This window comes from Felis catus, chromosome E1 (genome assembly GCF_018350175.1).
Source record: "Felis catus isolate Fca126 chromosome E1, F.catus_Fca126_mat1.0, whole genome shotgun sequence".
Classification (NCBI taxonomy): domain Eukaryota; kingdom Metazoa; phylum Chordata; class Mammalia; order Carnivora; family Felidae; genus Felis; species Felis catus.
The window spans coordinates 37556790-37570017 of NC_058381.1; the positions used below are offsets into that span (position 1 = coordinate 37556790).

General features: G+C 38.8%; 1 protein-coding gene and 1 pseudogene across 2 annotated transcripts in view; both read right to left on the reverse strand.

Annotated features, from left to right (window-relative positions):
• The window catches only part of NPEPPS (aminopeptidase puromycin sensitive), a 95638-nt gene that overhangs the window by 36559 nt on the left and 45851 nt on the right, over positions 1-13228 (reverse strand). For both annotated transcript variants that reach the window (XM_023243586.2, XM_045044852.1), the window contains one exon: positions 4561-4638. In XM_023243586.2, coding sequence (XP_023099354.1) covers positions 4561-4638 — 78 coding nt within the window. The remainder of the gene's footprint in view (positions 1-4560; positions 4639-13228) is intronic.
• On the reverse strand, positions 8396-8942 carry LOC102902264 (annotated as a pseudogene).

A 13228-nucleotide genomic window follows, 5' to 3' on the forward strand; every position in this document is an offset into this window, starting at 1 on the left:
GAGATTATGACCTGAGCCAAAATCAAGAGTCAGAAAGAAGCTTAACCGACTGAGCCAGCCAGGCACCCCAACTCTGTGATTTCTAAATACCTTGCTTATACAGCTATTTCTTCATTTTTCAATTTTACATATTATTTTCTTTTTACTATAGAAAGTAAAGTTTTAGCTAAATTACATCTCCCACTCCTTTATTTTTTACAAAGAGTTAATTTTTTTTTATGACCATGCAAATCTGAAAATATCTTTATTTTACCCTCTTTAAATTCACAATTTGGCTAAGCACAGAATTAATTCTAGGTTGAGAATCATATTCATTCATAATTTTGAAGGAATGGCTTCATTAGGGTCTAGTTTCCATTGTTCCTGATGGTCTACTACTATCCCTTTTTTAAAAACAAAATATCATTCATTCAAGTATAGTTGACACACAATGTTACATTAGTTTCAGGTATAAGACATAGTGATTTGGCAAGTCTATAAGCTTTGCAGTGCTCATCCAAGTGTGGCTACCACCTATGACCATACAAGCTATTACAATCCCACTGACTATGTTTTTTATGCTGTACTTCTAATCCCCCCCAACTTATTCTATAAAGGGAAGCCTGTATCTCCCACTCCTTTTCACCCATTTTACCCACTCCCCAGTCTACTGTTACTTTGATTCCTGAACTTGGAAGGTAACCTGCTAGCATTCCCTCCTTCCTCCCAACCCCCTGACTTTGGGGAGAAACTCTTTGAGAGCCTCACTTTTATCCCTGGAAGTTCTAAGATTTGCAATGATACGGCATTTTTTACATTTATTAAGTTAGTCCCTCTCGGTGGTGTACCTTTTCAAAATGAAGATTCCAATCAACTCAGTTCAAAGGAATTTTCTTGTTTGTGTCTTTAATAATTTTCTCTTCTCATTTTCTCTGTCCCCTCTTCTACTAGATGGATGTTGGTTCTGATAGATTGGTCCTCAAATCTTCTTCCCGTTTGTAAGATTCCTCTATTTCATTTTCCAAAACTTCTATTGAGTTTTTTCTTTCTTTTTTTGTTTTACGTTTTTATTTATTTATTTTGAGAGAGAGGGCACAAACATGTGCGCGAGAGGGGGCAGAGAGAGAGGGGGAGAGAGAGAATCCCAAGCAGGCTCTGCACTGTCAGTGCCCAGCCCCACACAGGACTTGAACTCATGAACCATGAGATCATGACCTGAGCCGAAATCAAGAGTCAGACGCTTAACCGAATGAGCCATCCAGGCTCCCTAAGTTTTTTTATTTCTACTGTATTATAATTTCCAAAGTTTTCTTGCTCTAATTCTGTTTGATAACATTCTGTCCTGTTCTTATTTGATGAATGTGCTATTAACAATATCTCTAAGGATATTCATTTGTTTTGTGGGGTTTTTTGTGACTTTATTTTTGTCTTGTAGCTAGTTTCTATATTTCTATTATTGTCTGGTTTTTGACTCTTTCCTAGAAGTTTAGTCAAATATCTGGTAATTGTTGCCCCAGTGACTTTGGGCTTGGCCATGCTATTTGCTTCAACCAGTGAAATGAGAATGGACATCAAGTATACCACCATTCGTGCAGAAGCGTTAAATGTATCTTTATGGTTTGTTTCTGTCCCCATCCCTGAGTTGCAGAAGCTGCTTACTACAGGTCCTAGAAAGAGAAGAGTTGTGAGTTGAGTGAAGCTCTTAGGTAAAGGTGGAAAGAAGGCTGCAGCAGTCCTCAGGGCTGTGTGTAAGCAAGAATTCTCTGCTGTAAGCCACTGAGATTTGTCATCCCATTTGTAGATGAAAATGTATGTATATACTTCTACATAGATGAAATATTTCTTTCTTTTTTTTTTTAATTTTTAAAAAATGTTTATTCTTGAGACAGAGACAGAGCGTGAACAGGGGAGGGGCAGAGAGAGAGGGAGACACAGAATCTGAAACAGGCTCCAGGCTCTGAGCTGTCAGCACAGAGCCCGACGCAGGGCTCGAACCCACAAACTGTGAGATCGTGACCTGAGCCGAAGTCAGACACTTAACTGACTGAGCCACCCAGGCGCCCCTAGATGAAATATTTCTTGAAGGATTCACCAGATGATGGAAGTGGAAGGGATCAGAGGAAGAGAAATCTCAATTTTTATGTTATATTATTCAGTATCTTTTAATACATGTTCATGGCAAAACATTTATTTTTATGATCATTTCATACAAGAAATCCTAGTTAGAAAAAGGCAAAATGAAAAGAGGACTGAAATAAAAAATAAAACTTCTCCGATTTAAAATTTTTCTAGGGGTGCCTGGATGGTTCAGTTGGTTAAGTGTCTGACTTCGGCTCACATGATCTCATGGTTTGTGGGTTCGAGCCCCACGTCAGGCTCTGTGCTGACAGCTCAGAGCCTGGAGCCTGCTTCGGAGGCTGTGTCTCCCTCTCTCTTTGCCCCTCCCCCACTTGTGCTCTATCTCTCTCAAAAATAAATAAATGTAAAAAACGGTTTTTTTATTTTTTCTAAAAATACTAGGCAATATATTGTCAGTATAAAAACTATGGAAACTGGGGCACCTGGGTGGCTCAGTCGATTTAGCATCCGACTCCTGACTTCAGCTCAGGTCATGATCTCATAGTTCACGAGTTCAAGCCCCACGTCGGGCTCTGTGCTAACAGTGCAGAGCCTGCTTGGAATTCTCTCTCTCTCCCTCTCACTCTCTCTCTCTGCCCCTAACCTGCTCACAGTCTGTCTCTCAAAGTAAATAAACATTTTTAAAAATTACGGAAACTAAAAAAAGGTATAAATAAGAATAAAAATAATCAATATGTCAACAACCAGACATACCATTTTATTTGTACAATTTTAGGGATATGATTCATCACCTTGTATATGTAATTTTGTATTCTGCTTTTCGATTTTACACTATAACAAGCACTTCACAGCATTAAGAATTCATAACCTCACTTTTAATTGCTATATATATTCCACCATACTGATATGTCATAATTAGCTTAATTATTCCCTTACTGTTGGGTAAATATATTCACTCTTATTTTTTACTGCCTTAAGTAATGTCTCAACAGACATTTTTAAGCATAAAGCATTTCTTGCATTTAGGATTTTTCTTTATATTCAGAACTGCTGAGTCAAAAGACATGAACATGTTTAGACATGTTTTTTTAAGTTTATTTCTTTCTGAGAGTGCAAGAGAGAGCACGACCAGGAAAAGAGCAGAGAGAGAAGGAGAGAGAGAGAATCCCAAGTAGGCTCCATGCTGTCAGCACAGTGCCTGACAGGGGGCTTGATCTCACAGTTTGTGAAATCATGACCTGAGGCAAGATTAAAGAGTCAGAAGTTTAACCAACCGAGCCCCTCAGGCCCCCCAGGCTTTTGATACATATTTCCAGACTGCCTTCCAAATACACTGCATGGATTTGCACTCCCACCAGTAATATCAAAGTAGTCCAATCATTAAGAATCTTTTTTTTAACTTTAGCTTACATAACAGACAAAAACTGGTGTATCAGTAAATGCTGTTTTCATATTTCTCATTACTAGGAAGTCAAATGTCTTTTCACATGTTTTAGTCATTTGCATTTTCTTTTATACAAATTACCTGTTGCTTTTTTTTTTTTTTAACTTTTAATTCCAGTTAGTTAATGCACAGTGTTATATTAGTTTCAGATTTTCAATACAGCGATTCAATACTTCCATACAACTCTCGGTGCTCATCACAAGTGTACTTCACCTGCTGCTTTTCAAATTGATCATAAATCAAAGTCATATAGTGCTTTACCAACTGACTTATATGCAATTTCTTATACTACATTAAGCTCAGTCTTCTTTTTTCTTTGTGTGTGTTTTTTTTAATGTTTATTTATTTTTGAGAGAGACACAAAGAGACAGAGTGGTAGCGGGGAAGGGACAGAGAGAGAGAGGGAGACACAGAATCTGAAGCAGGCTCCAGGCTCCGAGCTGTCAGCACAGAGCCCGACACAGGGCTCGAACTCACAAACCATGAGATCATGACCTGAGCCGAAGTTGGACGCTTAACCACTGAGCCATCCAGGCACCCCTTTCTCTGTGCTTTTATACCTAATAATAGTATCGTATCAACAAATATTTCCTTTCGTGCCCTCACTTGCATAATATACATCAAAATCATCTGTGGGAAATTCACCTCAGACATGTGGATTCAAGTATGGAAAGACAGAGCTGGGTAACTGTATTTTTTTTAAAAGCTGAAACTAAAAAGGTGAAAAACAATGCATTATGTTCTAGGATAGGATGATCATTAGTTTTGGTCATCTTTTTTCCTGGTGGCCCAAAAGCTTTAATGAACCTCTTTCAAAAGCTTTGTCTTAATATTTAATCTGCTTAAAACGGTGAGGGGATTGAGGAGGGCACCTTTTGGGATGAGCACTGGGTGTTGTATGGAAACCAATTTGACAATAAACTTCATATATTGAGGAAAAAAAAAACGGTGAGGGGAAAAAAAAGGCACACAACAAATTTCTTTGGAAGAAGTAAGATGTCACTACTTTGGAAGAAATAAGATGTCACATGGGATCTTACAAAAGCCATGACTCTTACCTGTTTGGAGAGTGCTAGGAAAAGACAAGGTGACTTTTTCATCTTCATTCTGATAATTAAATCCTGTAGCATGTATTTCTGGAATGGAAATAAAAAACATTACTTCACATATCTGACTGAACTAAACAAATCTAGACTGCAACAATTAACTTTTTTAAGAGCAAAATCTCTACTAAAACTAAATATTCTTTTTTTTTCTTTAAGTAGGCTTCACACTCAGCGTGGGGTTTGAACTCACAACCTTGAAATCAAGAGTCACATGCTCTATCGACTGAGCCAGCTAGGTGTCCCTAAAACTAAATATTCTTAATTTAATAAATTAAGTTTGTAGTAACAAAAGTATCATTTCAAACTAACCTATTTTAGGCCACATCCTAAGTTAAAAAGGCTCATGAAAAACAATTATACATCTGTATTAATACACAAAACTTTCATAACATAAAGGAAATACGGCTAATATAAATATGAAAAGGTTTTCTACCAGATTCCCAGACATGCTTCATTCACATCTTTGTGTGACTAAGATATTTAAGTTTGCTTTTATTTATTTTGAGAGAGACTGAATGAGCGGGGGAGAGGCAGAGAGAGAGGGAGACAGAATCTCAAGCAGGCTCTGAGCTGTCAGCACAGAGCCTGATGCAGGGCCCGAACCCATGAACCATGAGATCATGACCCGAGCCGAAATCAAGAGTTGGATGTACAACCAACTGAGCCACCCAGGCATCCCTGTCCCAGACAAGATACTGCTTTCTGTGTTGTAGTTTTACTCACGAACGTTCGAAAGATACAGCAAATTGCCAAGATTTCGGTGTTAAAATATATCAATGAAAGTTCTGTCCCCTAACCAAAGATAGGTAACAATTCCAACCAAAATACAGGTCACACTGGGGTGCCTGGGTGGTTCAGTCGGTTAAACATCCAGCTCTTGATTTCGGCTCAGGTCATCATCTCATGGTTTGTGGGGTCCAGCCCCACATTGTGCTCCATGCTGACAGTGCAGAGCCTGCTTGGGATTCTCTGTCTCCCTCTCTCTCTGTTCCTCCCCTGCTGGTTCTTGCTCTCTCAAAAATAAATAAAAAATTTAAAAAAATCAAATGTAAAATACAGGTCATACTTCCAATAAAATTCTTTGTTGTTGCATTTTACAGAAATACAGGTGAAAACAGATGCGTGGATTAAATTACAGCTTTGATTTACTCTCTACCAGTAGTAACAAAAGATTGCTTATTTGATACTTCAGAATGCTCAATTGACACTTGAGGGAAAAGAGGGAAAACGTAGATCAACTTCAACCGCATCACATTCCCAACATCAGAAGTCAGCCAAAGAGGTAGCCTTAATGAGCACATGAATAGATGCTCAACATCCTTCAACATCAGGGAAATGCAAATCAAACCACAATGAAACACCACTTCACACCCACTAGGATGCCTAAAATCAAAAAGAGAGAAAATACTAAGTGTAAGGGAGGATGTAGAGAAATTAGAATCCTGGTACATTACTGGTGGGAATGTAAACCGGCGCGGCCGCTTTGGAAAACAGCCCAGCAGTTCCTCAAACAATTATTAAATAGAATAACCATAAGACCCAGCTCCCACTTCTAGGTATATATCCAAGAGAAATAAAAACATATGTCCACACAAAAACTTATACGCAAATGTTTGTAGTAGCATTATTCACAATAGCCAAAAAGTGGAAACAACCCTAATGTCCATCAAATGATGAACAGATAAAAATGTGGTATACAATGGAATACTGTTTGACAACAAAAAGAAGTGTTGCTATATACTACAGTAAGGATAAACCTTGAAAAATATTGTATTAAGTGAAAGAAACCAGACACAAAAGGCCACGTATTTATAAGAAGTGTTCAGAATAGGCAAATCTATATAGAGACAGAAAGTAGATTAGGGGTTGCCTAGGGCTGGGAGTTTGAGGAGAAAGGGAAAGTGACTGCTTACAGGTACGTTCTTAATGGGGTGATGAAAATGTTTAAAATTGATTCTGGTGATGGCTGTGCAATTCTGTGAGTATACTAAAAATTACTGAATTGTACACTTTAAATGAGTGAATTGTATGGTATGTGAATCCTACCTCAATAAAACTGTTATTAAAAGAGAGGGTAAAAAGAGAGGTAGGCTTATCAGTCATGGACTTAAGTTTGATATGGGTAACAATGATTCAGATTTAATAACATTCTGTAAGCCAGGCAAGATGCCCACAATTTACTCCTTTTTATGAATCACCCTGATTGAATTTTCAATGTTTCTAATACTATTATGGTTCAAACATGTCTTTATAAAGCTAAATCTTCACAAAACCATTAAACCATCATTTCAGATTTTTTTTAAGTTTATTTATTTTCAGAGAGGAAGGGAGCGCAGGGGTGGGGCAGAGAGAGAGAAGGAGAGATAGAATCCCAACAGGCTCCATGCTGTCAGCGCTGAGCCCCATGTGGCTCAATCCCGTGAACTGTGAGATCATGACCTGAGATGAAATCAAGAGTCAAGGCTCAACCAACTGAGCCACACAGATGCCCTACAATTTCAGATTTTAAAAGAACTTTAATCAAATATTTGTTTTAAAGATGAAGAAAATGAGATACATAAAAGTTAATGATTTACCTAAGGTCACATAGTTGGACTAGAACTCAGTTCCCTTCCTACTGCCAAAATTGTTTCTACCGTCATAAACTGGCTCCTAAATTTGAAAAGAATTCATGACTTGGCATATATACAATACTGATGAAATCTTCACCGAAATGACTTGCTGGCAAAAACTCGAGATTTGCTCTAACTTGATTCCTATATATAGAATCATACTTAGCCTAGAGGAAAACCAAGAATCACCTTAATGCTTAAGAATGTACCCCTCTGGGGGTGCATGGATGGCTCAGTCGTTGAGCATCGGATTCTTGATTTCAGCTCAGGTCATGATCTCATGGTTCATGGGATCAAGCCCCACAGTGGGCTTCGTGTTGACCGTGCAGAGCCTACTTGGGATTCTTTCTCTCCTTACCTCTCAGACTCTCTCCTGCTCACTCTTTCTTTCTCTCTCAAAATAAATGAACTTAAAAAAAAAAAAAAAGAGTCACATGATCCACCAACTGAACGAGCTAGGTGCCCCAAGAATAGCAGTTTTTAAATTGAAACAAGTTTTGTGGGGCACCTGGGTGGCTCAGTTGGTTAAGTGTCCTACTTTGACTGAGGTCATGATCTCGCAGTTCATAGGTTCACGCCCCGTGTCAGGCTCTGTGCTGACAGCTCAGAGCCAGGAGCCTGCTTCGGATTCTATGCTTCCCTCTCTCTCTCTCTGCCCCTCACTCTTTCTCTCTCAAAAAATTAATAAACATTAAAAAAATTAAAACAAAAATCAAGTTTTGTATTGCTGTATTCCATTCTAATACGGTCTTTCAAGTGTACATAGCAACTATATTACATGTGTAAAAAAAAAAAAATAAACCCTCCTCTAAAATTCTCTTAGAAAAAAAAGGGTAGTATGGGGTGCCTGTATGGGGTGGCTTAGTCCGTTGAGCACTGGGCTTCTGCTCAGGTCATGATCTCTCAGTTCATGGGTTGGAGCCCCATGTTGGGCTCTGAGCTAACAGCTCAGAGCCTGAAGCCTCCTTCAGATTCTGTGTCTCTCTCTCTCTGCCTCTCCCCAGCTCATGCTCTGTCTCTCAAAAAAAAATAAAGGTTAGAAAAAAGAGTAGTAATCATATATTTGAATTCTTTAAAAAAAAATTTTTTTTTCAACGTTTATTTATTTTGGGGACAGAGAGAGACAGAGCATGAACGGGGGAGGGGCAGAGAGAGAGGGAGACACAGAATCGGAAACAGGCTCCAGGCTCTGAGCCATCAGCCCAGAGCCTGACGCGGGGCTCGAACTCACGGACCGCGAGATCGTGACCTGGCTGAAGTCGGACGCTTAACCGACTGCGCCACCCAGGCGCCCCATATATTTGAATTCTTAAAAAGTCTCTTGTATTATGGGACACTCTTCCAGTCAGTCGGTCGAACTGGGGGAAGGGGGCTGTGGTTTTTCTTTTTGAATACTTGTTGTAACAGTGTCCTTCCAGTGGCTGAGGCAGTTTCGTTTTCTTTAGACATCATTAGGCGCTGAAGCTCTCACAGGACAACTTTGATGCTATATGAATTCTGCCATTTTGCTAACACTGATATGTCTCTTGGGTCCACCACTCCATTAGAACTCTTAACTCCATTCATATTAATTTTTATTACAAATCTTACAGATGGGGGTACTCCTGGGTATTTATATTCACATTTAATTTTAAGACTGCATATTTGATTTTCATAAATTGTCCAAGGCCATAATGGCTGCAATCTTATGTCACTAATACGAATTCTTTTTTCTTTTCCATTTTAAGTAGGCTTCAGGCCCAGTGCAGAGCCCAGTGCAGGGCTTGAACTCACGACCCTGAGATTAAGACCTGAGCTGAGATCAAGAGTCAGATGCTTTACTGACTGGGCCACCCAGGCACCCCTAATACCTTTTTTAAATAAGCACATACCACTATGAGGGAGCCTACCGTTATCATTAAAGCCAATCTGTATTATCAGTGGATAACACAATCGGTAATTATAAGGTAACTCCTGCTTTACTTAATAAAATCTAGATGAGTTTTTCTTAATTGAAAATTTGTTAAATATGTTCATATATGCTAACAATCCTATATCTCAATTTAACCTTTTATTCAACCAGTACTATGCTACATAAATAATAGATATAAAAAATAAAGAATATATAAAATAGCTTCCTTCCTTTGTGAACCACAGGCTTCCTGTAGGTCTCACTAATTCTCTGATCTCTTGCATTCACGATGTGAACATAAAACATTATTTACATGCTGAAGTATCTCATATTTTTCTTGACTTTAAAAAATATTAGTAGTCATAAAAATCAAATCTATTTTTACTCAACACCCCAAAAGCAAATAATCTAATATAAAAATGGGCAGAAGAAAAAGAGGTTAGAGTGGGAGAGAACCAAAGCATAAGAGACTCTTAAAAACTGAGAACTGAGGGTTGATGGGGGGGGGGGGGGGGGAGGGTGGGTGATGGGTATTGAAGAGGGCATCTTTTGGGATGAGCACTGGGTGTTGTATGGAAACCAATTTGACAATAAATTTCATATATTGAAAAAAAATGGGCAGAAGACATGAATAGACATTTCTCCAAAGACATACAGATGGCCAACAGTCAGATGAAAAGATGTTTAACATCACTTGTCATTGGGGAAATGTAAATCCAAACTACCACGAGCTATCACCTCACACTGGTCAGAATGGCTAAAATCAAAAACACAAGTAAGTATTGGCAAGGATCTGGAGAAAAAGGGACCCTTGTGTACTGCTGGTGGGAATGCAAACTGGTTCAGCCACTGTTGAAGACAGTAAGGAAGTTCCTCAAAAAGTTGAAAATATACCATATGATCCAGGAATCGCACTACTGGATATTTACCCAAAAAGTACAAAAACACTAACTCAAAGGGATACATACGCACACCCCTATGTTTATCGCATTATTTACAATAGCCAAATTATGGAAGTAACCTACGTGTCCACTGACAGATAAATGGATAGAGATGTGGAATATATACATACAATGGATTATTATTCAGCCATAAAAAGGAATGAAATCTTGTCATTTGCAACAGTATGGATGGTGCTAGAGGGTATAATACTAAGGGAAATAAGGCAGTCACAGAAAGACAAATATGATTTCACTCATATGTGGAATTTAAGAAACAAAACAAATGAACAAAGAAAAAAAAAAGAGACAGAGAGAAACCAAGAAACTGACTCTTAACGACAGAGAACAAACTGAACAAACCAGAGGGGAGGTGGGTGAGGGGGATGGGTGAAACAGGTGATGGGAGATTAAAGAGTACACTTATCAGGATGAACACCGAGTAATGTACAGAATTGTTGAATCACTATACTGTACACCTAAAATTAACATAATACTGTATGTTAACTATACCGGAATTAAACAAAATTAAATTAAAAAATAAAAAAATCAAGTCTATTTTAACATAGCACTAACCTCACAAAAGGTTGACCAAAATCTTAATCAACAGATACTAGAAGTATCAATTATATGAACTACCAAATGGAGCACTACAAAGCAGTGGGGAAAGGATAATGTTCTAGTAAGTAAGTCTAGTAAGTACTGAGTAGTCTAGTAAGTACTAAGGCACAATTCCCTTTGAGGGTTAGAAACCAAGCTGGACCTGGACTTATACCATACCTTAAGAAGTACATTATATAAATCAAAACAAAGCTTTTCAAAGGTAATATGGATGGGGCCACTTGGGTGGCTCAGTCCACTGACCATCCGACTCTTGGTTTTGGCTCAGGTCATGATCTCAGTTTGTGTGATTGAGCCCCATGGGGCTCTGAGCTGACAGCACAGAGCTTGCGATTCTGTCTCCTCATCTCTCTGCCCCTCCCCTGCTCATGCTCATGCTCTCACTCTCTCTAAAAATAAATAAGTAAACTTAAAAAAAAAAAGATAATAGGGGCACCTAGGTGGCTCAGTTGGTTAAGTATCCGACTCTCGGTTTTGGATCAGGTCATGATCTCAGTTTGTGGGTTCAAGACCTGCATCCAGCTCTGCACTGTCAGCGCAAAGCCTGCTTGGGATTTGCTCTCTCTCCCTCTCTCTGCACCTCCCCTGCTCGCTTGCGTGCTCTCTCTCAAAATAAATAAATATATTTTTAAAAAGGTAATATGGGGGCGCCTGGGTGGCTCAGTCGGTTAAGCGTCCGACTTCGGCTCAGGTCATGATCTCACGGCTCGTGAGTTCGAGCCCCGCGTCGGGCTCTGTGCTGACAGCTCAGAGCCTGGAGCCTGTTTCAGATTCTGTGTCTCCCTCTCTCTCTTTGACCCTCCCCCGTTCATGCTCTGTCTCTCTCTGTCTCAAAAGTAAATAAACGTTAAAAAAAATTTTTTTAAATAAAAAATAAAAAGGTAATATGGATGATATCTTCATGATATTAGAATCGAAAAAGTTTTGTTTTTTTTTAAGACAAAAAGCAATAGTCAACAAAGAAAAAGAAAAGGGGAGGGGGGTGGTGCCTGACTGGCTCAGTCAGTAGAGCATGCGACTCTTGATCTCAGGATTGTGAATTCGAGTCCCACACTGGGTATAGAGATTATTTAAAAATAAAATCTTGAAAAAAGTTTTTAAAAAGAAAAAAATGATAAATTGTATTTCTCATGAAATAAGAATTTCTGTACATTAAGAGGCACCATTAGGAAAGTTAAGATGCAGGGAGGAGCATCTGGGTGGCTCAGTCAGTTAAGTACCTGACTCTTGATTTTGGCTCAGGTTATGATTACACGGTTCATGAGTTCAAACCCCGCATTGGGCTCTGCACTGACAGCATGGAGCTTGTTTGGGATTCACTCTCTCCCTCTCTCTCTGCCCCTCCCCTGCTCGCTCGCTCTCTCTCTCTCTCTCTCAAAAAAAAAAAAATTAAAAAAATTAAAAAAATTAAACTTAAGATGCAGAAGATATTTGTGACACATAAGTGGCAAAGAACTTACATCCAGAACATAAAAATAACTCCTTTAAATTCCAAGAAAAAGACATAGAACTCAGAATAAAAATAGGCAAAATACTTTGACACAATAAAGGAAATACGTATGCCCAATATATATACAATAAGGTAACCAACTTCATTAAAATCAGGAAATGAAAATTAAATCCTCAGTCAGATACCATTACATACCTACCAGATTAGCTAACAGCAAGAAGTCTAAAAACACCAAGTGTTAATAAGAATGTGAGGCAGCTGGGGTGCCTGGCTGGCCGAATAGAAGAGCATGCAGCAGTGAATTCGTGAGGGTCATGAGTTCTAGCTCCACGTTATGTGTAGAGATTACTTAACTAAATAAACTTGAAAAAAAAAAAAAAAAAAAAAAAAGACCGAAGACCGTGGAGCAGCTGGAACTCACTCTTGGAGGTAATGTAACTGACATACCTTGAAAATAATTAATAATTACACCCTATAGCACAGAAACTCCACTCCAAGGCATATACTTTATGGCAAAGTATGCCTATGTGCACCAGGCTGAACATTAAGAAAATACATAGCAGGGCATCTGGGTGGCTCAGTCGGTTAAATGTCCGACTTCCGCTCAGGTCGTGATCAATTTGTGAGTTCGAACCCCACATCCATTTCTGCACTGACAGCGTGGAGCCTGCTTCAGATCTTCTGTCTCTGTCTCTCTCTCTGTCCCTCCCCAGCTTGCTCTCTAAAATAAATAAACATTTAAAAAAAAAAAAAAAGTATGTAGCCACATTGTTCCCAATAGCCTCAAACTAAAACAATCCAGATGTCCATCAATGTCCACCAATGGAAGAAAGGATAAATATATTTTGGTATGTTTCTATAATGGAATGCAGGGTAGTGACAAAAAAGAATAAACTCCATGGGAATGCAAGCTGGTGCAGCCACTCTGGAAAACAGTATGGAGGTTCCTCAAAAAACTAAAAATAGAACTACCCTACGACCCAGCAATTGCACTACTAGGCATTTATCCACGGGATATAGGTGTGCTGTTTCCAAGGGACACATGCACCCCCATGTTTATAGCAGCACTATCAACAATAGCTAAAGTATGGAAAGAGCCCAAATGTCC